Here is a 26,254-nt window from a genome sequence, read left to right as displayed (position 1 = left end):
AATACTCTCTATTAATTGTAAAGGGATTGAATGACCAACAATCGAAATAGCAATCGATCTATTTGAGTTTCAGCTGAATGAAACTCTCATCTTCAATGCGAATGTTATGCCTACAAAACTGAACTTGAAAAACCCGAAGAACTTTCAAAAAGGGCATCAAGTGATATATATCATGAATGCTCTCCCAATTTTCAGCTGCCCTTCTTCGTTCTATTATAATATATGTGCGGCAATTCAACCTACATATGTACATACGGGGAGAGGGAAAAAACGGGAGAGAGACATTCATATCTGCATTTGGGTTATGGGCTTAGATTTATTCCACCATTCGATGCGAGTACTCGCGAGTCCTAGATATTCCCCACAAAAGTCAACTGAGTGGCAGGGATTTGTGGGCTCATTGTCTCAGAAAAAATGTCGAAATCGTTATACAAGATGGGTTGGCAATGCGAACCACCTAAGCGAATCCTTCTGGATGTTGATCAGAATTCAGTGCGAATGAGAGTTTCAAAAGGATTATTGAAACAAACGAAAGTACAAGAAAACTTCTGGCGTTTAGTGATGAAAAATCAACGCAAGTGATGAAAATGCAATACATAACTGGAGAGGTCATCAAAGTTTCCCAAAAGAATAATATTTAGCGTGTAAAATTTAACATGCAATTTTACCAAATTAAATAAATGTTATTGGGGTAAAATCAAACCCATTTCTAAGAGACAACAATGCACAATATCCAATTTAATGTAGAAATAATGAGTAGATTCCAAGTGAACCCATCACCGAAAGTAAACCCAAAGGAAGGTGTGATTGAAACGTGACAGAAAGAAGCAGTCAACCGCAGGTAAAATCGACCCAAATAAATGTGATTAGTGTATACCATTTCTGAAGTAGATTTGACCCATACAAATTTTAGACCCCAAATTAAATAAAAACACAAAATCGGACTGCACTTAAACCATGGCCTTGCCGCACCTACGGCCTCCCTTTTGGCAATAGTTTTGGTCGCAGAACTTTGAAATAACCAAGAAACTTTTGGGCCATGTCCTGCAGTGCAGCCTTCCCTTTGGTGACCCGCTCTAATGTCATAACATTGCAATTGATTTCTTGGCTCTTTCGGAATGTAATTAGATTTAGTCAAAGTCAGTTGACCCGAAACTCTCACTCGTATGAGGACACAGGCACGGGAACAGGAAGGAACATGCCCCAAAAAAACAGATAGATGGAAATGCAAGTTTCTCCACTGGTTCTTGCTCATATTTTTCAATATGGATTTATTTCTATTTCCAGAACGAACTTTGTTGGCCGAAACTTTTGTTGCGCTTCTTCTGTTTTTGTGTGTGTTTTTGTTTTCTTTTTGTAGGAAAATTGAAATTGGAAAAGTCGGAGCAGTCGCTCGCTTGGCTTCGGCAAGTTGATATTTTATGCGAATTGCAGAGACCAAAATCCCACATAATGCATCTGCAAATAAGGACAAACAAGCTGGTAGACCTACAGACCTGCAAACCGACCACCGACACACAACAGATCCCACTGATACGTCCCGGTTCGACTCGGCTCGGCTCGGCTGGGCATATGTGGCCCGTCCAGAGTAGAGTTGTGGGTGGGTTCCTTGGGTGATTGTGGGGCAGTTCGTGTGGAGTTTACTGACGTAGATTTTCTTGTCTATTTTCGCCTGGATTATGGCCGCCACACGTCCGCCAGTGCTGGGGCCAGGGCCGGTGAATACTCGTGGTAGTAGTAGAGCCTGCGGCAAATGTGTTCACATTTTTCGGTCTCTCGTGTAGGCGGTAATTGGCTGCTGCCTCTGCTGTTACTACTCATTGTTGCTCCTTCTTCTACCGTTGCTGTTGCTCCTTCTGCTGCTGCTGTTGATGTTTCTGTTATCCGATCCCCATCCCCATCCCACTCTGGATTACGTAACTGAGCCGGAGGCCCTTTTCAGACAGCTGCTTAAGCACTGGAAAACTTGGCTCCGTTTCGGTTTCAGTCTCTTTGTTTCTGGTTCCAGGCCCTGGCCAAATCCTACGCAAAAAGAAGAACTTTGCAGCTGCTATGACGAGCTAAGAGTGAGGGAAAGATATATACATAGCTAAAGAGAGAGGCAGACGACATAGCGAGAGAGGGAGCGTAAAGTATTTGCCGAAAATATCTTAGCAAATGTGCATTCTCTACCAGAAAATGTAGTACCTCATGTCACGGACAAAGCAGGTAAAGGAACGATCTGCAGATACTAAAGTTAAGTTTGGATTCGAAAAAAAAGACGAATATAACAAAGAATATACATTTCGAATCAGCAAGGGCTCAACTGATTATAAAGGATCTTTCTTCTTCTGTTTATTGATCATGCACCGGTATATCTAGTGTATATTTTCTGTAGTGTAAAAATCTTTCGGCTTGGTTTGCGACAGCCTTATGGCATTCATAAACTTGTGTTGCAACAAATTTACTCGTTCGAAGCGCGGGCTGCTCTTGAGTTCAAGCCGAATGCTCGCGAGCCCCAGCAGCGGAGGCACAAAGTTGTGTAGAAATTTTCTCGCTGCTGCTGGGAGTCGGAGTTGGAGTCCTGCCTGGATGGATGTTGTGCACGAGAACTCGTTTCTTTGGCATAGTTTGGCATGCGGCTCAAGTGGAAGTTGGACCTCAAGTATCCGTTGGAACAAAAGTAGAGGGAACTATGTGAGGGCGGCCCACTGCCATACTCACACCCACTCTCAGTCCCTGCTGTCTGCTTGGTATATTATCAGCACTACCACATGGCTTTATGCAACACTAAATGTCGCTTGGCATTGCCAGGCAGCCGCAAAAATCTGTCATCTCTTCTATTTTGCATCCAACCTGTTCATTTCTCTACGGGTCAGACCTCCTCCTACCCCTACTCCTCCTCCGGCAGTGGATGTTTGGGCGGTTGGGCGACTTGGGCATACGTTTAACATAGTTTTGATCCATTTTCTGGCCGCCCGGCTGCTGTTGTCTGGCAAATTACACAAATTGAGTGAGGACCGCAGGCCATTCGAGGCTATTACAGCCCTCGTCCCCCAGACCCGGCAAAACTACAATTTACTCAACTTGGGATTTCCAGAGAGCTTGTTTGGCTTAAAGTCAAAGGCAGCTGTCATGGCCACACATATCCGGCTGTGTGCCCCAGTATGCGCTCGACAAACAATTCCCCACTCAATTGAAATGCTCAAGTGAAGTGTCATCAAGGCAGTGGCAGTGGCACGGGAAGGGGCAGGAGACCCAAACCCGAAACCAAAACCAAAAGAATCTCCAGGAGCTCAAAGCCAGAAACTCTCTCTACAAACATTCTTTCTGCTATGGCTTACATATTCATTTCATTCAGTGGTAAATACTGCAAGTGATATCTTTTCTTAAGCCAACTTGTTACACTTTTAAAGGAATCGCAATGCTGCCTAACTTTACCAATTCATTTTACTTTGATTTACAGATTTGTGACCTCTTATCCTTGATAAAATGTAATTTTTATACCCGGTACTCGTATAGTAAATAGGGTGTATTTGTGCACAAAGTATGTAACACACAGAAGGAAACGTTTTCGACCCCACAAAGTATATATATTGTCGACAAGTTATATTTTATGATTCATTTAAAGACATCCGTCTTTCTTGAGTTGGCTTTATTCAATGAGTCGAGTATATTTCTTAAATTCTACTTAGCTTAGGGCAGCGTAGCTGCATATATGTATGTATCTATGCCCAGCGCTGCTGATGGTGGGGGGCTCGAGGGGCATGCATGCACATTCAAACGGATCATGTTTGGGTGCCGTCGGTTACGTTAAAGACGCCGACGTTGCACTCTTGTCCGAGAGGCATATTTGTGCGATCGTATTACCGTCGCACTCAAGATATTTATGATTACATAAACACTGCAACAAAGTGTTACAGTGTGTTGTCCCTTAGGTACTCCTGGTACAGTGGGTATTGCCTATGTGTGCATACTACAATATTCTTGATCAGCATCAATAGCCGAGTCGATTGAGCCATGTCTGTCTGTCCGTCCGTCTGTCCGTCTCTCCGTCCGTGCTTCCGTCTTGTTGAGAGCCTGGATCTCAGAGACCATAAAAGCTAGAGCCACCAAATATTGCATCCAGACTTCTGTATGCTCACACTGTTACAAATGTATTTCAAAAATGAGCCACGCTCTCTTTCGCCCCCGCAACAGGGCGAAAACCTCCCAAATCTACAATTTTGAAGATAAAAGAAAACTAAAAACGCCATTCCGTAGGGAATGGCCATATCTATCAGATCACCGAATCCGATTGGGATCCGCGATTGGATCATTATTATAGCCACAATGAAGAATTTAATTTGCAGTGGCTAAACCCACCCTGTCCGGCAGCTTATATTTGTTTTTTTTTCACGTTCTCTCATTCACACTCTGCTTCGGCCTCTGCCTCTGCCGCGAGTCTGCAGTGTGTGGGTCTAGGGCTAGCTAAAGGAGCGTGTTGGTGTGAGAAGTGTTGTAGATGTGGATGACAGATGAGGAAAAAATGTAAAATTTGACAAAACACCGCTAAGGTGCAGATGTAGTACTGAGTGCCAGGTATAAAAGTTGTGACGCGTTTGAAGCGTCCCACACGTCCCTTCTCGTAAACATTGATGTTACGATGCGATGTTGACGCTAAGCTAACAGCGCGCACAACTATCAAGTTGTCTGCTCTTCAACAGCGCCTTTTGCTGTTGAGCAGCAGCTGCTGTTAAGGCAACTGCTTAACATTGATCTTTAATGTTTAAAAGTGGCAAATGTAACAGCGCACACCACTGTTAAATTTACAGTTCTTAAACACAGTTTTGGTAACGATGTTACCACAATAATGTTATCTTGGAAAAGCTATAAAGTATAAATTGTAACAACTAAAGTGGAATGTTAGCAATGCTGGCCAATCAGAGGGATTTTTTAATATTTTAATCATTTTATTCTCAATAAAAATTTACCTCAAATATTTGCATTGTTCTGTTATAATTGATTAAATAATAACCAAAATGCTTCGATTTGAGGTTATTAATTATTGCCATAAAAAGTGGTCTAATTTCCCAAATTTTTTTGGGCTGTGCATGCAATGTTAACTCACCCATTTATGGCACAGGTCCCCTTTGCGATTCCTCATACTCGGACGGGGCTTAATAGAGAAATATGGTTTATGCGCCTCATTGCACACACCGATATATGTTCGTATACATATGTATACAACGATATACTCGTTCGCTAGTACATACGGAGGGGAATGGAAATAATTGTTTTTTTGCTGCTGCTCTCCATTAAAATGTTGCCACACAAATTAGACGGTAAATCGCTGCCAAATGCACCGACAAGCGGTGAAAATCCACTGTGAAAATCCTCTCATCGTTTTGCATATTGAAAGAGGCAGGCCTTTTAATTAAATTAAAAGCCAAAATGCCGGCTAACATTTTTCCAGTCCTGGACCAGGGCCATATGCATAGGCATAGGCATACGCGTACCGGCTGGCCTGGCTCGGGCATGCCCATGAAATATGTATTAAAAGGGTCACTACATCCACAACTGCCTTTCCTGCCACTCCTGCCACTGACCTTCCTCAACCGGGAAGGCGGCCAAAAGTGTAAGCGAGTCCCAACCGGAAACCGCGAAAACCACACGCCGGAAAACTAAACATGGCCAGAACGTCGCGACTGCCCACTGGTCCCCCCATTGTGGACCGTCGGGCCACCTGGCCCTGGCACCGTTAGTTCTTAGCAGGGCTAAATGATATGGACAATGTCAATATGGACATTAATTTGCCCCTTGACGGGTTCGAATGCGGAGTCCAGAGTCCGGAGTTGCCTCCAGTTCGGTCTGTGAGTGAAAGTGCCCGCCGCTCCATATTCTACACAATGGTTGATGCTCGAACACAGGCGTTTAGGAACATTCTTTTCTGCTCTGATTAATCTCAGATCCATGGCCAAGGCACTACCCAAAGGACGTCGGCCAGTGCCATAATTTCTCCGTTTCTCTGCTGTGTGCAAAGATTTATTTATTTTTTTCACTTTTATTTCATTTTTGGGCGCTCTGCTCTTTTTAGCATTTAAATGTTGTTTTGCCCAAGTCATTATCATTATCAAATGTTACTTGTGCCAGGGTGGGGTCCGCATCCACCAAAAATGGAAATAATATCAACAAATATTTGGTGGTTCATTCATAAAGAAGGCTGCACATCTGCGGTTCATTAGGTGGCATTTTGGTGGGTCGTTAGGTGCATCCTAATGGCAAGTTAATGGTCCCTGCAATTCACCGTCTCACATTCGGCTTCACAGAGCGAGCACCCGCACCCACTCCCATCACTGATAAAACTTCCCTCCAGAGCGCTAGTTATCCAACACTTGAGTGTCAAAGAAAGTCAGACCAGAGGCCAATTTAGGGCACGAAATGTTGTTCATCGAGTTTTATAAGTGAAGCAAACAATTAACGAGAAAACCGAACCTATCTATGTCGATCTCTCTCTCACTATGCCCAGACCCTTTATGTCCATTTTGTCTTGGTGCAATTGGTTTGTGTCCATAATGTGTATAATGAAATCATGGTGAAAATTAAAACATATTTATTTGATTGTGAATTAAATTTGGTTTCCTGTTTTGGGATAATTAATTATGCGAACTGTGGCAGTAATACAGGCAATCCAATTTATTCTGCGATTTGGATTCGATTTGGTTCGGAATTAGGGCTTACAACATATTGTATGATCTCGGTTTGGTTTGGAATGTGGAATGGGTTTAAGCACTGCATGGAACTCACTTTCCAGCAATCCAATGGAAACTTTTGCTGTCATCTTCAGTGTTTTTGCAGTCGTGCGATGATGTCACATGCAAATTAGCTAATGACATAATTCAGAACGAAACGGAATGGAATGAAACGAGCACAATGTGCCACTCACTCGTTCTCATTCCACCGGCGCCTCCCACCCGTCGCCATACTTCTCATTTGTAATCATTTGTGTGCTCAAATTTTTGGCGCATTCATTGCTTATGGTTTTGTCTCTCTCTTTCACTACCTCGTTGTGCCTCTCCTTCACGCTCCCACACTCTAACTGCCACTGGAAATTTGGGCGTTGGTGACGTTGTTGTTTTTTAGAGCCTTCATAAATCTTAATTTTAGCGCATGCAAGGACAGGATGTCTACCCTGGCTGTGTGGAGGCGGTGGTGGAGGGTGAGGGCGCGGTGTTGCCACGCAGCCGGCGGCTAAAACGCACGGGTGTTGCTGCCACACTTCTCGCGCTGAAGTTTTGAGCTGCACTTTTGACGTTACAAGATGCCTCTGCCTCCGATACCAAACCAACCAGACCCAATCCGACTCAACCGAATGCCTGCACTGGAAAAAACAAAGCGCCAGTCGAAACAATTGAATTGTCGGCACACGTATCGCAGTATTGGTGAAATATCAGCGGTAGTTAGTTGCTATGCCTCGGAATTCCGAATATTTTATAAGTATTTTTGAGGACTCTGCCATTTTTTCCTCTGTGTGGCATTGGTCAGGGTAACCGGCTGATGGGACAAGTCGACGAATGAGCTAACTGAAATTTTTGGCAACAAACGAGAGCAGAAGGCATCGCATCCTACAATCCAGAATCCAGAATTCCGAAATGGCACAAGTTTTTGGCGCGTTAAATTTAATGCTTTCGTTTTTGGGTGTGGTGCGGAGAAACTGTACAAGTGTACAAGATGTGCCAACAATTTGGTCATACTCTCGGCAAAGAATTTTTCATCGCATTTTGGGTTGAGTTCCCCCTCGAACCCGAACCCGAACCCCGAACCCTAAACCCAAACTCAAACTCGAACTTGAACCCCCTCTGGCGTAAGCAAAACGCATTTTGAAAGCTTTTAGCTGTTAATGTGGCATAAATTTGTCTTTGTTGTTGTCTTTTGTTTGGTATTTGTCTTTTCTTTTTCCTTTTTTTTTTGTGTGTGTTTGCTTGCAGGGGTTTGTGGGCGGAAATTGAAATAAAAAGCTGAAGCGAAACTGGAAGTGCCCGCGGGCTGGCCCTGGTCCAGCTCCTGTCTTTGCCACTGTCCTTGCCACATAGACAGCACAGCTGTGCAGGCCATTCAAATGTTTTCATTGTTGTATATAAATTTATTGATTTGCATTAAAAATGAGGCAAACACTGCTCGTAAAGTGTGTCATTTCAGACGAAAGAGCTCGAGTATGTGGAGCATCCCTCTGCCAATCTGCCTCTGCCATGCATCACTCACGCCCCACGAGCACTACGCCCCTTCCTGCCCGTTGGGGAGCGGCAAATTGAGATGGATGACATGTCAATGAACTTGGAATGACTTGCAGAGCCTGCCCCCTGCCTGCCCTCAGCCACGACATGCCACGCACCCATTCTTCGATTTGAGGCTTCACTTTTGACTAATTTCGAAGCGAAGCGAATTTTGCTTGTTATGGAAATTATGCAAAAGATACTCCACGTATTGTAATGTATCTTATAGAGTAAGATTAATTATACTGGGCTGCATGTGTATACGTGGGAGTAGCATAAAGGCAGCGAACGTTTAGCCAGGGGAAGAGGCTTGGAACCATTGAAGTGATCAGCTGTAAGTCTTGCAAAACAAACAAAAACATTTGCATAGCAAAGTAAAAATTAAATCAAATAATTGTGCAATTTGCGAACAACTGCTTCGAATGCGAACGTTTTGGACTGCGATGATAATGTGTGATTCAATTAACACATTCGCTACTGTTTTTTAAGTGAAAGTCGATTATGCTGTCAACGCTTTTTGCGGTGACCCAAAACCAACATCCGCCACGGGCAAACTCAAACATCTATCCGTCCGATACGGATGTTGGCCTGTTGGAATGGCTTTGCGCTCATTAATATCATTTTTCGCTTACATTTTGAATGGATTTTCCATGCGATTTCCGTTGATTGGAGTCGCCAATTAACCCATTGCGAATGCTCTCAATGTCCATCCATCGAGGAGCTCTGCCAAAGTGCACTGCAGCAAGTTTTATTTATTGATTTCAGATGTAAGTTGATGCCAAGCTGGAGAGAGCCGTAGGGGGCATTCCCAATCCAACTACCAGCTGAAAATGAAGAAGGAACTTCCTCACACACTCTCTCTGGATGGTACCCCCACTGTCTGTCTGTCGCGCTTTGTGTGTGTGCACATTTAATTATAGAATAATCTTTGATTTAATATGAAAATTGCATAAGGAGCGTGGGTGGGTGTAGCCGGAGCCAAGGGCCATGCCAGAAAATGCTGCACGTTGCCCGGTTGCTCTGCAAATTAATTAATTGCCGCCATATGCTAATTAAACACTGTTTTTCCACACCGATTTCACACAAAAATATACATATGTACATTGTATATGTATGTGTATGTATATACACCCGCGATATATGTAAAATATAAGGAGTTATTGTATGTATTGTTGGTAGACAGATTTATATATTCATAAACGAGTATGTCCAACACCTCCTGCCCTCCTACTGCTCTCTGCCCGGCTTTAATGCATAATGCAAACTCATTCATGTGAGAGCGATTTAAGTAAAGAGTCATTAATATGGAATTTTGCAGTAATTATGCCGCCAAATGGGCTATTCAACATAGCGCTGAATTATCCGTTAATCCAATTAAAGAGCTCGGAAATAGATGCGCATTTCCATAGATATTTACATATAATCTACGAAACTTTGTACCTAAAAAAGTGGTCTGAATCGATTCGGAAAAGGGTGAATTTGTTTGCCATTTTTGAACGTATCTGCTACAATTCTATGAAGGACAACGTTAATGTTTGACAAGCTGGAAGAAATCACAAATGAATAAAATGTACTTTTCCTTATTGCTTGCCTTTTAAGTGAAATTCTCAATAGAAACTGCCATCAACATTTTTGTTATACCCGGCACTCGAAGAGTAAATTGTATTTGTGCACAAAGTGAATGTATGTAACACACAGAAGGAAACGCCATGAGCCATGTCTGTCTGTCCGTCCGTCTGTCCGTCCGTCCTGTTGAGCGCCTGGATTTTAGAGACCATAAAAGCTAAAGCCACCAAATTATGCATCCAGATTCCTGTATGCTCACACTGTTACAAGTGTATTTCAAAAATAAGCCACGCTCATTGAAGATAAAAGAAAAGAAAAACGCCATTCCGTAGGGAAAGACCATATCTATTAGATCACCAAATTGGGATCAGATTGGATCATTATTATAGCCATAATGAATAAATCAATTTGCAGTGGCTAAACCCACCCTGTCCCGCAGCTTTTGTTGTTTTTTTTTCACATTCTCTTTCACACTCAGCTTCGTGTAGTCAGCGGCCTCTGCCTCTGCAGCGAGTCTGCTGTGTGTGGGTCTAGGGAAGGGCGGCGAGCTTAAGGAGCGTGTTAATGTGAGAAGTGTTGTAGATGTAGATGACAGATGAAAAAAAATTTAAAATTTGACAAAACACCGCTAAGGTGCAGATGTAGTACTGAGTGCCGGGTATAAAGTTGTGACGTGTAAGAAGCGTCTCACACGTCCCTTCTCGTTTTGTCTTTATAAATTATAATTTTAATCGGCAATCATTGGACTGCCTCCATTATTTTCGCTAAGCGCACTCGGGTTATTCGGGTTTGAGTCCCTGAGCATTTGCTTTCAAGCATTGTTTTATGTATACAAACATATATTTAAGTGATATTTGTGCGAACACCCACAACGTTTTCATGTAATGAACATACAAAAGGACCAAATTGTGCGGTTGGTTTAATTAATTTTGTGGTTTTATTCAAGTGGTTAACTGTGCCAAAATGAGTGAGTAAAATTTAGTTTTTTATTGTTACATCTTCAACATCCTCCGAGGATTCATTCTCGGTGCTCATTCGGCTCCACGTTTGTGTCCTCGGCTTTCGGCCGGCTGCTTCCCACCACGCAAGTGCAGCCGCTCCTCGTGTAGTTTCGGTGGCACTCGTCACCGACGTTCGACAGTCAGTTCGAAAATGTTTCGCAACGTTTCGAACTGTGCAGCAATGTGGCTGGTGGGTTCAGTGCGCACTGCGCAGGTCCTGTGCATCGCAAGTCCTGGCAGCATGTTGCCGCCGGCCGGCACACACTTTCTCTTAGCGACTTTCGCCGGTGGATTCCCCCTGCTTCTTGTTTTGATTTGCGCTGCTTGTTTGTGCTTTTCCCCCCATACTGACAGGTGGTTGTCGCCCTTCATGTGAGTATCCCTGTCCCTGTTCCTGTCTGTGTCCGTTTCTGTTTCTGTGTCCGGGAGTGTTGGAATATTTATGCACAGCAATTGCTCAATGTCGCCCGTCGTCTGCGTCGAATTCTAGGCAAAGCCCGCGTCAGTCCTAGTCTCCAGCCCCATGTCCTCATTCCCATATGCAATCATATCCCCAAATGTAATCCCATCGCGAGTCGCGCTGTTCACTCTTTCGCTCTCTCTCCGTCAATTTATCATTCCTCGGTGGCATTTATGTGTGCTCCTCTGGTGCCGCCCCTTCAGTCTCTCTCTTGTAATTGTTTTCATTCAATTCGCGAAAAATGCTATTCGGTTCCCAGACATCCCAGAGGACTTTGTTTGCTAGATAGAACTCTCCACCTGAAGCTGTACGAAAAGAAAAGGCTACGGCCACCGAATCGAATGGCGCATGACCGGCTGCCACTCGGTCCACATGGTCCAGCCAGCAGAGTCCTGCTGCGTGCCTCCTGCCGCGATGCAGCATAATTCGCTTAGAAGCAGCTCTATAAGCCGCTTAAAGGCGTCCCCCTTCCTGTTCCCTTGCCTTCTTTTGGTTGCAACAGTGTTGCGGCATAAATCAAGTTTCCTTCTTTCCGCTCGTTCAGCAAAGTACAGTTTTGCATGGCGCGTAAAAGCTGCCTAACTGATTAGACCAAGGCAAAGCTCATTGTTCTGTCCACCAAAATCAAGCGGACAACCAGCTCTGCCAGAACTCATCGTTGACGTATCTTATTGGATGTTTTCTGTGTACGAATATCATAATTTTGTTTGCTTTGGTTCAGCCATCGAAATGACTTTCCTTCCAAGCGATTTCCCATACATTCTTGGGTCGTGGGGGAAACCTTTCTAAAGGGGTATTAAGTAAGAGTAAGCAAGGCTATGGGATTATGACTTCTCACAGACAGACAGACAGACAGACACAGCAGCCATACGATAGCCTGGTTCTCTTTTCCATTTATATTTCCATTGCCATTACCATTACAATTACCCCCTTCGTCGCTGCGGTGGCAGGCCCTAGACCTAGACCCTAGTCCAGAAAACAAAGCTAAATCGCACACAAAGCCAATTGCTCCTCAGCCTCAGAATCCCAAGTGGTGTGGGGGAAGGGGAACGGAAAGGGACAAAGCGAAGCCACGCACTTGTAGTTACAAAGCGGATACTCATTTAAGTTGATTCACCGCACCCACAACTGCGGACAAAGAACTGAAGGATGACGAGGATACTCGTACTGCCACCGCCTGGATGCTGCCACGACGCTGCGCGACGTCAGCCAATGACACTTTATGACAATTGCACTTGTCGGGGCACAAAACAGGGAACCGGGTGTCTCTCTGTCTTTCTGTCTCTCTGTCTCTCTATCTGTCGGTCGGTCTGTTGGTCGGCCTTCTACGGCGAACAAAAGCTGCCAACGAGGACAAACAAGTGAAAATCATTCAGGGAAAACTGCCTGCCGTCTGCCAACTCCGGCATCTCGAAAGGAAATCCGCGTACTCCGGCTAGAGCAGACACACACACACACACACACACACAACACATATAGAAACAAAAAGAAATCGTAAACAAAATGCCGGAAAAGGCAAAAAACATGGCGACAGAGCTGGCGACGGCCGCTGCCTCAATCACGTGGCTCGTGTTCGTGCTCCCATATGCTGCACATGGAGAGCAGAGGCAGTGGCAGCAACAGAGAGGCATAGTCTAAGGCTGAGGCTGAGTCTCAGTCTAAGGCTAAGGCAGAGCCAACCAAGTGCGGCACAACGTCGCCGTGATAATGACTTTTTGTCTTTGCTCAAATGTCACTTGAAGTTTGTTGGGTGGAAGCCTGTGTGCTGCGGCTTCCCTGTTGGAGCGCTTCCTACTTCGCTCTACGTACGTGGAGCCTTTGTTGTCGCAGTTTTCGTTTTTATATGCCTGGAGGTCACTTAAGTTCAAATCTGCTACAAAGTCAGCCATTGCCGTCTCCTGATTAATTGGCCATGGGGAAGCCACACACAAAACCAGGCAGACAGAGAGACAGAGGGCTGTGCCTAAACTGTCAGTGTCAGGGTGGAAAGCATTTCTCGGCACTTTCGCCTCACACAAAGAGAGAGAGAAAAACACACAAACCTTTCGGTTTCAAAATTTTGTTTGCTTGGACGGAAGGATCGTGGGATCGTTGCAGGGTTAAAATGACATCCTGCTTCAATATCAGTTCCCTTAACCAGCTGTGGCCAGTGGAGCCCAGATTGTTGACCCAGAGCATCCTCTTTGTGGTGATGGATGGCCGGGGACCGATGACCGACACAGAGATCATCGCCAGCGTGGGCGACCGACATCATCGCAGCGATCCCGACTTCAAGCGACAGGTGCGCGAGCTCCTGCGTGAAATTGTCTCCTTGGGATCGCTAAGGCGAAAGCAAAATCTCTACTTGCTGCCTGGCCAGCGGCTGTCCAAGCAGCATCGGGCCCAATAGCCCTCCAAATAATGTACAAAATACTTGCCAAATAAATTCCAGCAGAACCTCAAGTTGATCAATCAATTCAATTGGTTTTGGGTACAGTCCCGCTCCGTTTTGAGGAAAATTAAATGCTTGGAAATGAGCCAGTAGTGGGTGGGATGTTCATTCGTGCAGCACAGACAGGTGCCTGGTGCGTGGTGGGTGTTGGCATTTTGTCACTGCCATGGCATGTGCGTTTGTGGCAAATATTTGCGGTTATCTAAATGGAATGCAACGGCAGAGAGCAGGGGTGTGTGGCATCCCCTGTGGATATTTGCATTGCACCGCGAAATATGCAATTAAAGCATAAATTAAGCGTTCAAATTCAGACATCATCAGATCGAGGGAGAGAGGCGCGGACTCCATTTGGAGCTCATTTCGGTGCACTGCCACGGGTGCCAACACTCCGCAGATACCAATGCACACAATGTGTCTGTCCTAACCCTCATCGAAGTGACCATGGAAATGCCTTTGGTGGGGAGTAAGGTGGCGGGGTGTATGCATTATTAATTTATTCATATTGTTGATACATTCATTAATTCACACACGAGTACGTATGGGTGCTGCTGGTGCTGTTGCGATTTTTCAATTGTTATACCCGGTAAATAGAAGAGTAAATAGGGTATATTGTATTTGTGCGAACAACGGTTGTATGTAACGCACAGAAGGAAGCGTTTCCGACCCCATAAAGTATATATATTCTTGATCAGCATCAATAGCCGAGTCGATAGAGCCATGTCTGTCCGTCTGTCCGTCCGTCTTGTTGAGCGCCTGGATCTCAGAGACCATAAAAGCTAAAGCCACCAAATTTTGCATCCAGACTTCTGTATGCTCACACTGTCACAAGTTTATTTCAAAAATGAGCCACGCCCCCTTCCGCCCCAGCAAAAGGGCGAAAACCTCCCAAATCTACAGTTTTGAAGATAAAAGAAAACATTCCGTAGGGAATGGCCATATCTATCAGATCACCAAATTGGGATTCGATCGGATCATTATTATAGCCACAATGGAGAAATTAATTTCCAGTGGCTTAACCCACCCTGTCCCGCAGCTTTTGTTGTTCTTTTTACAATCTCTCATTCACACTCTGCTTCTGCTTCACTCGGCCCCTGCCACTGCCCTCCCCCTGGCGTTGACTCTTCCGACTTTTAACCAAGACTCGGTTTTGAACGCTAGATGGCGACACTTTCGAAAAATTTGCTGTGAAACCTATCGGTCCAAGAATGTACCAATTTTATTGCTGTTTTAAATATATCATAAATTGGAAAATAGGATTAACTGATCTAATTTGTTTGATGCATTTTATTTAGTAGGCTTTTACTACGTGTTCTGTAATGTGAACGATATCTAGTGGTTGGCGATGTCTTCTACATCTAGATGTAGTCCTGAGTGCCGGGTATAAAAGTTGTGACGCGTAAGAAGCGTCTCACACGTCCCTTCTCGTTTTTCAATTGACGTTGGCACAGCAGAGAATCCCCCGATTTCATATTGGAGTTGGGGCCATCAAATCAAAAACACACACACACACACAAATACACACACACACACGGTTATCAATCGGTAACTGGATTATTGGACGAGTGCTTGCAGAACTGTTTAATCTGAAAATGTGAAGTACATGACGATTATGATGACGATAGGCACTTGGCCACGGTTCGTTACTCATCCGTATGGAATCATTTCGTAATTCACGAATTAAATGCTTAGGCCGCATGGACTGCCGTCGACTGTGAATAATTGATTAATGCGGCGGCAGCCATGACCCTCGGTTGCCTGTTGTCTCCTGGCCATTATTCTAGCCGCCATTCCCGTGTAATTGCAAACGGAAGCGGAAACGCTCGTCAGCCATGAATTCTCTTAGCTTTGGTGTAAGCAAAAAAAAAAAGAAGAAACCACAGACACGAGGCAGAGAAAGGGAGGGAGTGGCACAGAAATAGAGGATGTACCACAAAAGTTGCAAATAAATTATGCATTAAAAGCCATTGCGCTGATGATTTATGCAGGACGCAACAGAACAAAAATAAGGAAAACAAAAAGGAAATCCAGGCACAGCAAAAACAGTTAATAAACCCGCAACAATGGTGACCAGTGAACAGGAGTAGCAGCAGCAGCACCACCACTTGCAACAAGAAACTTGCAACTTGATGTTGAGAGGCAAGTTCAAGTGGCAGCCCGAAGGCCAGAGTGCCCCGTGGCCCTGGGCCCCAACCAAAGTTCAAGAGCTCCACAGACTTGGACTTGAACTGAGGGATCGGGCCCGGGGCCTTGCCATCAGTTGTTCTCCGCTGCACTTGTAAATTTCTTATGAGGCAGGCAGCACACAACATGCCACAAAGGCGACCACAAGGCATACATATGAGCAAAAGTTGCAGAGGCTGTTCCGTGGCTGTGCTCTGTGGAGCGCTACCGGGGCTGGGGCTGGCACGCACAATTAAATCAAATTACCTCGAGAGCACTTGACGCTTTTTCACAGTCAGAACTCGGTACACGGTACTCGGTACTCGGGGGGACTCCGAGGCACTGTCTCAGGCTCTGGTCTCCGGCTCAGCAATTAAGCTTTGTGTCAAGTGTCTGACATTGTTCACTCTATTCTTGGCCTCACCTAACCCCTTTTCGTGGCGGATGCTAAAGTGTGAACTGTTTCCGGCTTTGGTCAACGAACTTCCCCCCCAAAAGCTTAAAGAACTCTCTGCGCCACAGGCCCAGCATTGAAAGTTAATCAAACGGGAAGACGGCCATTATTCGATTGGAGATTGGAAGATTGGAAGATTAAAAGATTGAAAGATTGAAAAAGTTGCAGCATGTGCAACATGTGTGGCCACTAAACAAAGACTGGAATGCAGCAACGAATGGAGTGGTCGGGTCGATCCTTTAATTGAAATCGCAGTCCAGCAACGCAGACAATGCCGCACTACGTACGGGAGTACCGTCAAAAAGTGCGCAAAAAAAGAAAGAGAAGGAAAAAGAAAAAGAAACGGCCACCGATTCAGGAGCACACGCCTGGGAATCGAGTTGACATATTCATATACCGTCAGAGCAAGAAGGAGGGATGGGTACGGGGCATAACTGGGATGGACTGAGCCGAACAATATGCGACGCTGATGACAGACGGAGCGAGAGACCAGGAACAGGAGAGAGCATCCATCCCAGCGATGAGCCGTCAGCCATGGAGCCTGCGAGCTGTGAAGGAAACAACGATGAAAGAAGCATTACGGCAGCTGACTATGCTCCCCGAGTCCTCCCAGGGGACACGACACATTGCAAGACAGAGAGAGAGAGAGAGAGAGAGAAAGCGGAGACATGACAGGGGCAGGACGGACAGGATACGGACACTCACTCAGAAGCTCACTGTACAGGACTCAGGACTCAGGGCACACAGCACTCCGGCACTCTGGACTCTGGCAGGGCTCTCCCACGCCCTTGCACCAGCATGTGGCTATGAAAACCTCAAAATGTGAAAACCGAAATTAAATTTACATCAAAAAGGAAAGAAAAAGGACAGCCAGCAGGATGGGGTGGGTGTGGGTGTCTGCGGGTGGGTTAGATGGCAGCATGTGAGGGGTCGATGGTGGAGGCTGGGCCTTTAGTCCTTCGGCTTTTTGGGGGTGGTACGTGTACGCGTACGCTCCAGGGTGTTTCCATTGTAATTTTATTAGGTGAGAAATGCTATCGTAAGGCCACGCAAGGGGGCGTGCAACACTCTTTGGCGGGGTGCATGCAACAGAGTCCCGGCAAATAAATAAGCAAAACATGGTCCATCGCTGCTGCGTCCCCCACTGCGTATGCGTATGCGAATGCGTATGGGTTTCCATTTCCGTTTCCGCTACCCATTCCACATCGTTTCGTGCACCATGTGGAGTGGCGGAGAGAGGGACTGGCGGCACACACTAAATTAGTTTTGACACGTAAATGCGTTTAGCAGCCAAACGAGAGAGAGAGAGAGAGAGAGGAGAGCAAAAAGCAGTTTTTGTATGCCTCAAACCCTCAACCCGCCTAGCCCCCCCCCCCCCCCCCCCCAGCTGGCTGGCCGGGTGCCTTCCCCTTTTTGTTACCGTCTTGGTCCTCCATTAAAGTGGATACGAGCAACGGGGATGGGGTGAAATGGCATTCCTAGCATTTTGTAGCATAATTCTGGCCTGTCACTACGCTCCACTGAAATATGCAAATAAATTACACAAAACACCAGCAGGCACCAGCGACACACCGACAATTTATGGGGCAACGGCAAACCAGATTCTATGCAATTAACCTGAAATTAAATGATTGTTAGCATTACCGTTGGATGGGCTCGTATTTTGGGGCAGCATTAATTAGGAGAACTCTGTCAGTCATTCCCGTTCGATATCCAGAAGGTTGCCGCCTCTATGCTAATTTGATAGTTTCATTTAATTACACTCGAGGGGCGGGTCTAGTCCTTTTTTTGTTGTTAGTGGTGGAATGTATTTTGACGAGAGAATCAATACTAATTAAATAATAACAATAGCCTAGACTGCAGTTATAGGAGAGTTCCAAGGTAACCATGAGACAAAGACAAATTTCTGCGAATTGGTAATCTGGACTTTGATTTTGTGCCAAGTCTGAGACAACAGACTTGTCAATATGCAAACAAGAATATAAAACCCAAAGAGGGAGTAAGATAAATCTGTTTGACTTTTGTTTGATGTTTTATTAAATTCCATTTCAATGCCTGTGCCGCTGAAGATACATCGAGTCAAAATGGAAGTATTCAACGATTTTTAATATATTTTTTTGTATGTCATGAGCTTGTGTTTAATTAATTCTCAACCAGAAAGGCTGTAAATCATTTAAATTCCAATGCTTTAGGCTCTGCTTTCTTCGAAGTTTTGGTATTGGAAATGTTTCAAAAGTGTAATTGACAATCGAATAACAAAATCGGGATTAGGCTTTAGGTGCCCCGACTTTGTGGGTATGCCTTTGGCTGACCTTTTCCATTCGTCTCTTCTCTTTTGCTCGTCACGTCTCTGATTGTTTGCCCTTTTCCGAATATCTTGGGCTGGAAAATGTTGACTGGAAGACTGGAAAACAAATATTTGCCTGCTGTTAGGATGCTTTTGCTGTGGAGCCTTGCTGCTACTGCACATTCTTTGTCACTCCGGCGAGCTTGCCTGGAAATGCTACTCCGTTCGTTTTTCGTGTAGTAGCGGCCTTTGTCCATACTCAAAGCTACAAAACACTCCCACACACACATCCAGCCAGGACCATGGCAATGGCATACCATCAGCAGTTTTACACTTGCAGGAGAACTCCAGCCACGGACTAATCTCCCCTACGTGTGCGAGGACCTGGCACTGAGCTCAGCATTCCATAGTCACGCAACTTTACAGCCAGGCACACAGTCAGCAAGGGAGGGAGAGACAGAGAGAGAAGGATCAAGCAGAATTGTGAACTATTAACATTTAAACTCTTCAGCTCTGGGCAGTGGCAGTGGCAGTGCCAGTGTCCAGACTCCTCCATGTCCATGTCCATGGCCCCCCGTTCAAGCTGAAAGCTGCAATGACAAATGGCACTGACCCTCTCCTGCCACTCGTGCTGCCATTCTGTGGCAGCAGCTAAAACTCAACTCAAATGAAAGGCAGCTCCTGCTGCCTGTGCAGGAGTTTTCTGGAAAACTCCAGCGTTGATTAGTGATATTTATGAATCATTTTGAGAGTGCCCCCCAAAATGCGATAAGAGTGCAGCCCCCAGCCAGTGGAGTGGAGTGGGAGTTGCTGCATATCGAAGACTGATCCCTGCCTGATAATTGCACAAAACACACAATTATAATGGGACAGGACAGGATAGCACAGCACAGGAGTTGGATGACGAAGGACTGGCCACCGCAATACGAGCGTCCATCAGGCGGCAGAAAAGGGAATGCTCTGCTGACGCCAGTCGTCGCATCACTCCCACTCTCAGACGCACTCTCTGTCTCACTCTGTGTCCCCCATCCGCGTATCCCTGTCCTAGTTCCAGTTCCAGCTCTACTCATTCCGGTCTAGGCCAACTGCGTCATTCAGTCGTTGACTCCTCGCCGAGAGTTGGCTCAAAGGAGCGACTGCGTCGCCATGCTGATTACCAGGCCAACCCCAGGGCCGCAGCAGCCCATACCGCTGGTCCATCCACCAGTGTTTACCCATTTCATCAGCAGGAGCATCAGCATTGCTGCCACGCCGCCCCCCTACGCCTGGATGCACTCTTCCGCCCATCCCTCCATCCATTCATCCTCCACCCCGTCCTACCGCCCGTCGTCTGTTGGCGCCACTTTGTCGCGACGCTTTTTATAATTGAAGCAAATTGTTGGTTGAGTTGGCATCCACACAGCAGCAGCACACTCCTCCTCATCCTCCTTATCCTCTCATCCTCTCATCGTCAGTCGTTGTCGGTTGGTTGGTGTTGCTGTTGCTGTTGCTGTTGTTGGTGGCATGCGGCACTGCTGCTGTTATTGTCCTGCATTCTGTGGAATGCCTTCCACTCCATCTCCATTTACAGTGCCATCTCCATCTCCAGCTTCGAGCTTCGAGCTTCCAGCAGAGAGCATTCCTTCGCCAGTTTGCCTGCCATTGTCGCATTCCAATTACGAAACAATCATGATGAGCTCTAGATATTTGCCACAGCAACACAAATCCCAGTACAATAGCTAGTTAGCGATGCGCTGTGCAGTGCTGACTCACGGACTTACTGCTGGTTCGATTGATATAAACAAATAATGAAATGAATTGAACCCTCAAGAGTTTCTGCCTTCATTCCAAATTCTTTTAAGTAAAACTCTGGCAAATCGCAAAAATCGTTCATGCTACATGGAATCGAGAGTAAAGTCAAACCCGAGGCCAGACATTCAATCAGCTCTGGACAACTACCTCCCGGTGGACTGCTGTGCAGATGTCAAATCCTATGGCAATCCCATTTGAGCGCCTGCAGGACACAATCGCTATCACCAGCAACCCCTTTGCCTTCGCTTTTGTCGTCCCACTCCAGCTGGAGCTGGCTAAGCGAGCTAATTGAAATGCAACTCACCGCTACCACCACCTGATCCTCGGGGTGGACTTCGAAGGTGTGATGGCTGCCAATGAGAGCCTTGAGCTTGCGGTTATATCAACAAGGATTCGCCGCCTAAGATGCTGTGCTGACCTCAATCGCGCTCCTGTGTTTGATATGGTGTCACCTTCGGGCTGGCAGTCGCTCAGTCGCCGCAAAGCTGCCTCCACCCCCATCCCCCATGGCCCCTATTCATCGACAATCCAAAGCCCAAAGCCCACAACCCATTTCTATTCCTCTTCATCATCGGTGCCCTGTGAGTGTGTGAGTGCTCGGTCCAGCATATGGTAAAGTTGGTCCATTCTACACGGTAATGGCAGGGCCATGCGGGAAGAGCACAGAACTCTCCGAATAATTGAATACCCTTGCCGACTCCCGCCGGGAAAGTATATATCCATAAATATATTTAGAGAGATTTCAAGACACTTTCTCCCGCTCAAAACTTCTGCAGAAGCTCTCCTGTAGCTCTCCTTCATTTCCTTCGGGTAGGGTATCCTAAGTGTATTCCTCCCACTTCCTCCCCAACTTTGTGTGTTTTGTGAGTGCTTCCCAATTGCCATTAGTATTGGTGTAGGTGTATTCGTAAGCGAGAGAGAGAGAGAGAGAGAGCGAGGGCGGGTCACTGATTGTTGCGACACCAACTGGTATTTAAAGGACCCAAACAGGATACGGCCAGCCAACAACGGACCCTCTAGGAGCCCATTCCAGCCCAGACCAGCCCAGCCCAGCTCCTCCTCTCCCAGCCTCCTCGGGGGCAACGGAAGTCAGTGCTTTTGAGGTTTAGTCACGCTTATGTCCTTAGCCCATACGTCGCATGTCGCACATCGTGTCCGGGGGCGCCCCTCCGTTCTCCGCTCTCCGTCCTGCGTCCTGGGCTCACCCCCCACATGTGTGATAATACCTGTTTGGACTGTTGCCATTCGCCTCGAGCCAGGAAGACCGGGGAGACCAGGGACTCGAGCTGTGCGTTGTTTTCACGCCCCTTGGCCGAGGCAAGCGAGCGTGAGGCAAGCACATTACAATGATGCTGCACACGCCCCCTCCCCCACACCTCCTCTCACCACACACACACACACACACACACTAAACACACAGCAGCAGCTCCTCCTCCTCCGACAGGACCTCTGGTGCAACTCATTTAGTAATTTGTGTGTGTATTCGAGTGCAGAGTGCAGAGTGCGGAGCTCGAAGGGGGATAGGGACTTTAGTGCAGGGCTTAGTCCAGTCAACTGACTTTACTCAGCTAAATGAGATTTTGTGGTGTGTAATTTGAAAATTGTGAAATTGCCCAACACTGGGCAGCAGTCAGAGCAGGTCCTGCGGGTAGCAGAAGCTGTTTAGAGACCCGTCGAGTGACTCGGCATCATTAAAACTGACTGAAAGGCTGCTGGAATTGGTGTGCCAATCGGTAAGGGTGCGCATACCAGCATTCTAACGCCACATTATCGCTGGATTATCCCTCAATGCTTCCACAAATTCTAAAGCAATCCAATTGAATGCCAAGCAGAATGCTAATTCAAGGCATTCGGCAACACAGAAAGAACCCCAAAACCAAAACCAAAACCCCGAAACACCGAAAACCAACAACAACAACAAAAGCAAACCCTTCGGGCACCCTCCGTCCACTGAAGCGGTTCCGAGGTCCGCTGGGTCCGCCCGGTCCGCCCATAATTCAAAGCACAAAATCCAATTTTTGTGATTTCTCGCACCTCATCACGAAGGCTAAACAAACTTGGCTCGATGAAATTGTGGTAGGGTGGGGGTCTGACGCCCCTTTTTATTTATTTAGAGCATAACTCTGCCCCCTGCCAACCGCCACTCCCGCCACTCTGTCACCCTGCCCCATGGCCATATTGTTTTACATCGTTTTGGGTAAACGGATTGGGCGTGTTTTGAGAGCCCGCGGCAAAGTCATTTTTGCGCGAGCTGTCGCTGCCTCACTTCAGTCTGTTGCTTGTTGTTTTTTACTCTTACAATTATACCGAAAGGTTTCTACCTCACAAAAGACAGCAGCAGCCACAGAATTCCCCCGCATAGCAAAGCACTTTCTCAGGGAACCGGGCAGCAGCTCAAAAGGAGCAACAGCGCTGTTAAGACCGGAGGGTAACAGTCTGCTATCGCTCTGCGCTAACAGCTTGTGGCCGCCAGCCGCCAACAGCCTGTTATCGCTCTCCGCTAACAGATTCTGAGCTTGTGGACACTCTCCGCTAACAGCTTGAGGCCGCTACCGTATGCAACCCACTTTAAGAGCTTGCTCTCATGATCCACACGGAAAATAATACTCCCTGAAACTGAAACTTTCCATTCGTCAAATGTGACATGTTAAAGAACTTTATTTGAAAACAAGTAGGCTTGTGGTAATACTTCCTGGACCTTGCCTAGGGTCACATACTTCACATTCATTCATTCCAACAATATTCCCACATCGACATATACATCCGTATTGGAGCAAAATTTTTAATTTTTGGCTATACATAAAACAAATGTTATAAATGTTTTAAAAGAGATTTTAACGATCGTTGGGCTCAACCGTGTCTACGCGAAATTTACTCACATTTACGCACCCAATCTAATACGAACCGCTAACACAAATTCTCTCTCCCTCGCTCTGTATCATCCGGCAGCTTCCAGGCCGAGACGCAAACCAGGCAAGAAAGCAAAATTGGCGATGCAGAATTTGCACATCAGTCCCCGCTGTACGGTGCCCCAGCGCATGGCACCCCCCCAACGCAAGTTATACTTGGAGTCCCACAAGAATCACACCCAGACTCAGATCAAGAGCCAAACCTTCACAAATCAGAGCTACAATAGTGGCCGCCATCAATGGTATCATCCGTACCCGTACCAGGCGTACTGCAATCGAGCCAATCGCTTCAACAAGCTGGACAACGTTGGGGATAACGATCGCAATCCGCAGTGGAATCCGCACAGAAAAGGGTTCTACAATTTTCGACGCCATGGTGAGCAGAGTGTCTGCAATAGCGTCCGCACTGGCGACTCAAAGGACTGGCGCTCCCAGAACCAGTTGATGCTTGACTATCCCAGCGAATCGCAGGACCTCGAATCGAGCAGCAATCAAAGTCCAGTGACACATGTAAAGTATCCCATTGTGCCGATGCTCCTGGGCCCCTCGGACAACCGCTGCACGGCGGTAAGACCCAGGCTGAGCCACGCCCCTGGTGCCAACACCATGAAAGCCACTGAAAGAGACAGCCCCCTACCCGCTGGCATCGACTTCACGATGGGCCTGGTGGCCAAACCCACGTGCCGTGCTACTCCCATGGAACTCACGGCGAAGCGCTCAAAGCTGAATGCCGCGGCACCCGAGTTCCAGCCTGGACTTCTGACATCACAGGCAGCAGCGCAGGTTCTGCTGGGAACGCCAGTGGGACTCAACGCCACCATGGGCATGGACATGGACTTTGTCCCTGGGACAATGGCTCAGAGCTTCTTTGCCCCGCGTCCGTTTAAGCGCTACCACAAGCAGCCAATGCCGGACCTATTCCGCGCTGTGTTGGCTCTGGTGCGGGATAGCAAACGGTCCGTCAGTTATCCGGAGATCATCAATACTCTTATGATGCGCCTCCAGCGACCGGAGTTGGAGCTGAAGCGCCATGTGCCACACGCACTGCAATTGGCAGTTCAAAAAGGATACCTGAGCAAGCAGAGCAATCGCTACGCACTGGTCTCGGAGATGGAGCATTTCGATATTATGCGTCGCAACCACGAGGCCGATCTACGTGCCAAGGAGCTCGAGAACGAGCCCCTCTCCTGGCGCAAGCGCTAGAAGGATGTTCAAGAGGGGAGCAGCGAAAACCGGAGATCTGACACAAACAGCAGTGGCGGTCTGCTTACGACTGCCCGCAAAACCACTAACAAATACAATAATCACCCAGCACACACACACACACGTTCAAGTTCAATGCCCCCCGAGAGGTCCGAAATCAATGTCAAGTCTGTCGCCGGACGAACGGCCATGCAAAACATTTTGTTACGTCAAGTCAATTGGCGCCACGTAACGTTTCGTCACTGCAGCACACGGTTCGCCCAGAGTAGTAAAGAGGTATCCCCCGACTGCTTTTGATTTCGATCTCTTTGGGCTTACGTATTAATTAAATTTTAGTTTGTTCTTAAGCATATTGAAATAAATAAATAATCATAAGATTATAATAACACACACGATGCTGCCGGCCTCTGCTATAATCCCCTGAACGGCAGGCACTAGCTTACAATCTCAGTCCACTTGAGAGCAGAGTCGTGTGGATCGTGAGAGCGAGCTCGGGTCCGCTCTCAGTGGCCCCTAACAGTGTGCTGTTAACGTACATAGATCGCTAACAGACCGTTTTCCCGTTAGAGCTGCTTCCAGGAACACGCATAAATTCAACCCATTTAAGTAAAGCGAATAAAAATTCTAGTGCCTTACAATTTTGACTCTCAATTTTGAGTGGCTCTGCTCTGCGTTATGTTACGCATGTACATGCCGGAATCTGCACCAAAAATGTCTGCAGCCATGACAAATGTCCAACAACTACCAAATCAACCGCACAGAAACCCAAAAACACACACGCACGCTCCCTCACACACACACACACACACACACACACCACAGTTGGCAAACAAAATTTATAAAATTTTCCGCAGACTGGGGGGTGGTGAGAAAATTGAGTAAATTTGCAGTCGTTTTTTTCTCGCTTCTGCGGCTCGGCGTTGCTCCAGCTGGGGCACCCGCCCCCTCGGACATCATTTGCCATACAGTCGAAATTCATGAGCATGCTCAGCGGGTTTCCAGCCATGACCACGAGGACCACCAGGACGATGATGATGATGATGATGATGATGATGTGGATGGGTATGAGGATGGCCATAGCCATGATGACAACATGTGTGCCTAGGCGCCGACTATAAACTCCGTGGCGAACAGACTAACGGACTACCCACGGCGGGTGGCAGAAGGGTTGATTACTCCTCGTGGGGGCACAGGGGGATGCACTCTGTTTGGCCACACGATGCACACGGCTGAGTCAGCTCCTTCATGACAGGAATCCTTCAATAGTAGCTCAAAATATGATCATAAATACACATAAAAGAATAAGGCATTGTCCATGCTTAAAAGAGTTTTACTTTGAAAGAGCATCTGCAATTCGCTTTCGAAAGCGATGGACCTGTCGAGTCTCTGTTTATTCCTTTTTATAAGCATTATGAAATTATTGCTGTCGCAGGCACAACCCTAGCCTCGGTCTACCCACAGCCATAGATAGTAGCAACAGTGTGCCAGGAGTCTCCTCCTGCCTCGTCCTCTACCGTTCAGGGCCATTGTCATTTTTCTCCTCATGCAATCACCCCTCAGCCCCACGTGCAGTGATTGTCCACTTTGGGCAAGGGGGGGGGGGGGGGGGTGTGGGTAATACGATGTTGGCGTGGTAGTGGGAGGCGGCCTGTGCCAGGAGCGGAGGCAGAACGAAAGAGTGTATAATATCACACGCGCTCGCCTGGTTGTCTGTCTCATAATGATAGAGAATATTGGTAGTTGTTGAGTGTCTTTAGCTAC

At 46.8% G+C, this 26,254-nt stretch overlaps 2 protein-coding genes across 2 annotated transcripts; both read left to right on the top strand.

The window, feature by feature from the left end:
* Positions 1 to 10,714: 10,714 nt before the first annotated feature.
* Positions 10,715 to 24,833, top strand: LOC117590715. Its single transcript, XM_034283617.1, has 2 exons — positions 10,715 to 10,764; positions 23,331 to 24,833. The coding sequence occupies exons 1-2, from the start codon at positions 10,761 to 10,763 to the stop codon at positions 24,491 to 24,493; spliced, it is 1,167 nt and encodes a 388-aa protein (XP_034139508.1). The 5' UTR covers positions 10,715 to 10,760; the 3' UTR covers positions 24,494 to 24,833.
* Positions 13,207 to 13,700, top strand: LOC117590716. Its single transcript, XM_034283618.1, has one exon. It carries the CDS (start codon positions 13,363 to 13,365, stop codon positions 13,645 to 13,647), a length of 285 nt encoding a protein of 94 aa, XP_034139509.1. The 5' UTR covers positions 13,207 to 13,362; the 3' UTR covers positions 13,648 to 13,700.
* Positions 24,834 to 26,254: the final 1,421 nt, after the last annotated feature.

Source organism: Drosophila guanche, unplaced genomic scaffold (genome assembly GCF_900245975.1).
Source record: "Drosophila guanche unplaced genomic scaffold, DGUA_6, whole genome shotgun sequence".
Taxonomy (NCBI): Eukaryota; Metazoa; Arthropoda; class Insecta; order Diptera; family Drosophilidae; genus Drosophila; species Drosophila guanche.
The sequence above is the reverse complement of the archived record's forward strand: the minus strand, read 5'-3'. Positions and strand labels throughout refer to the sequence as shown.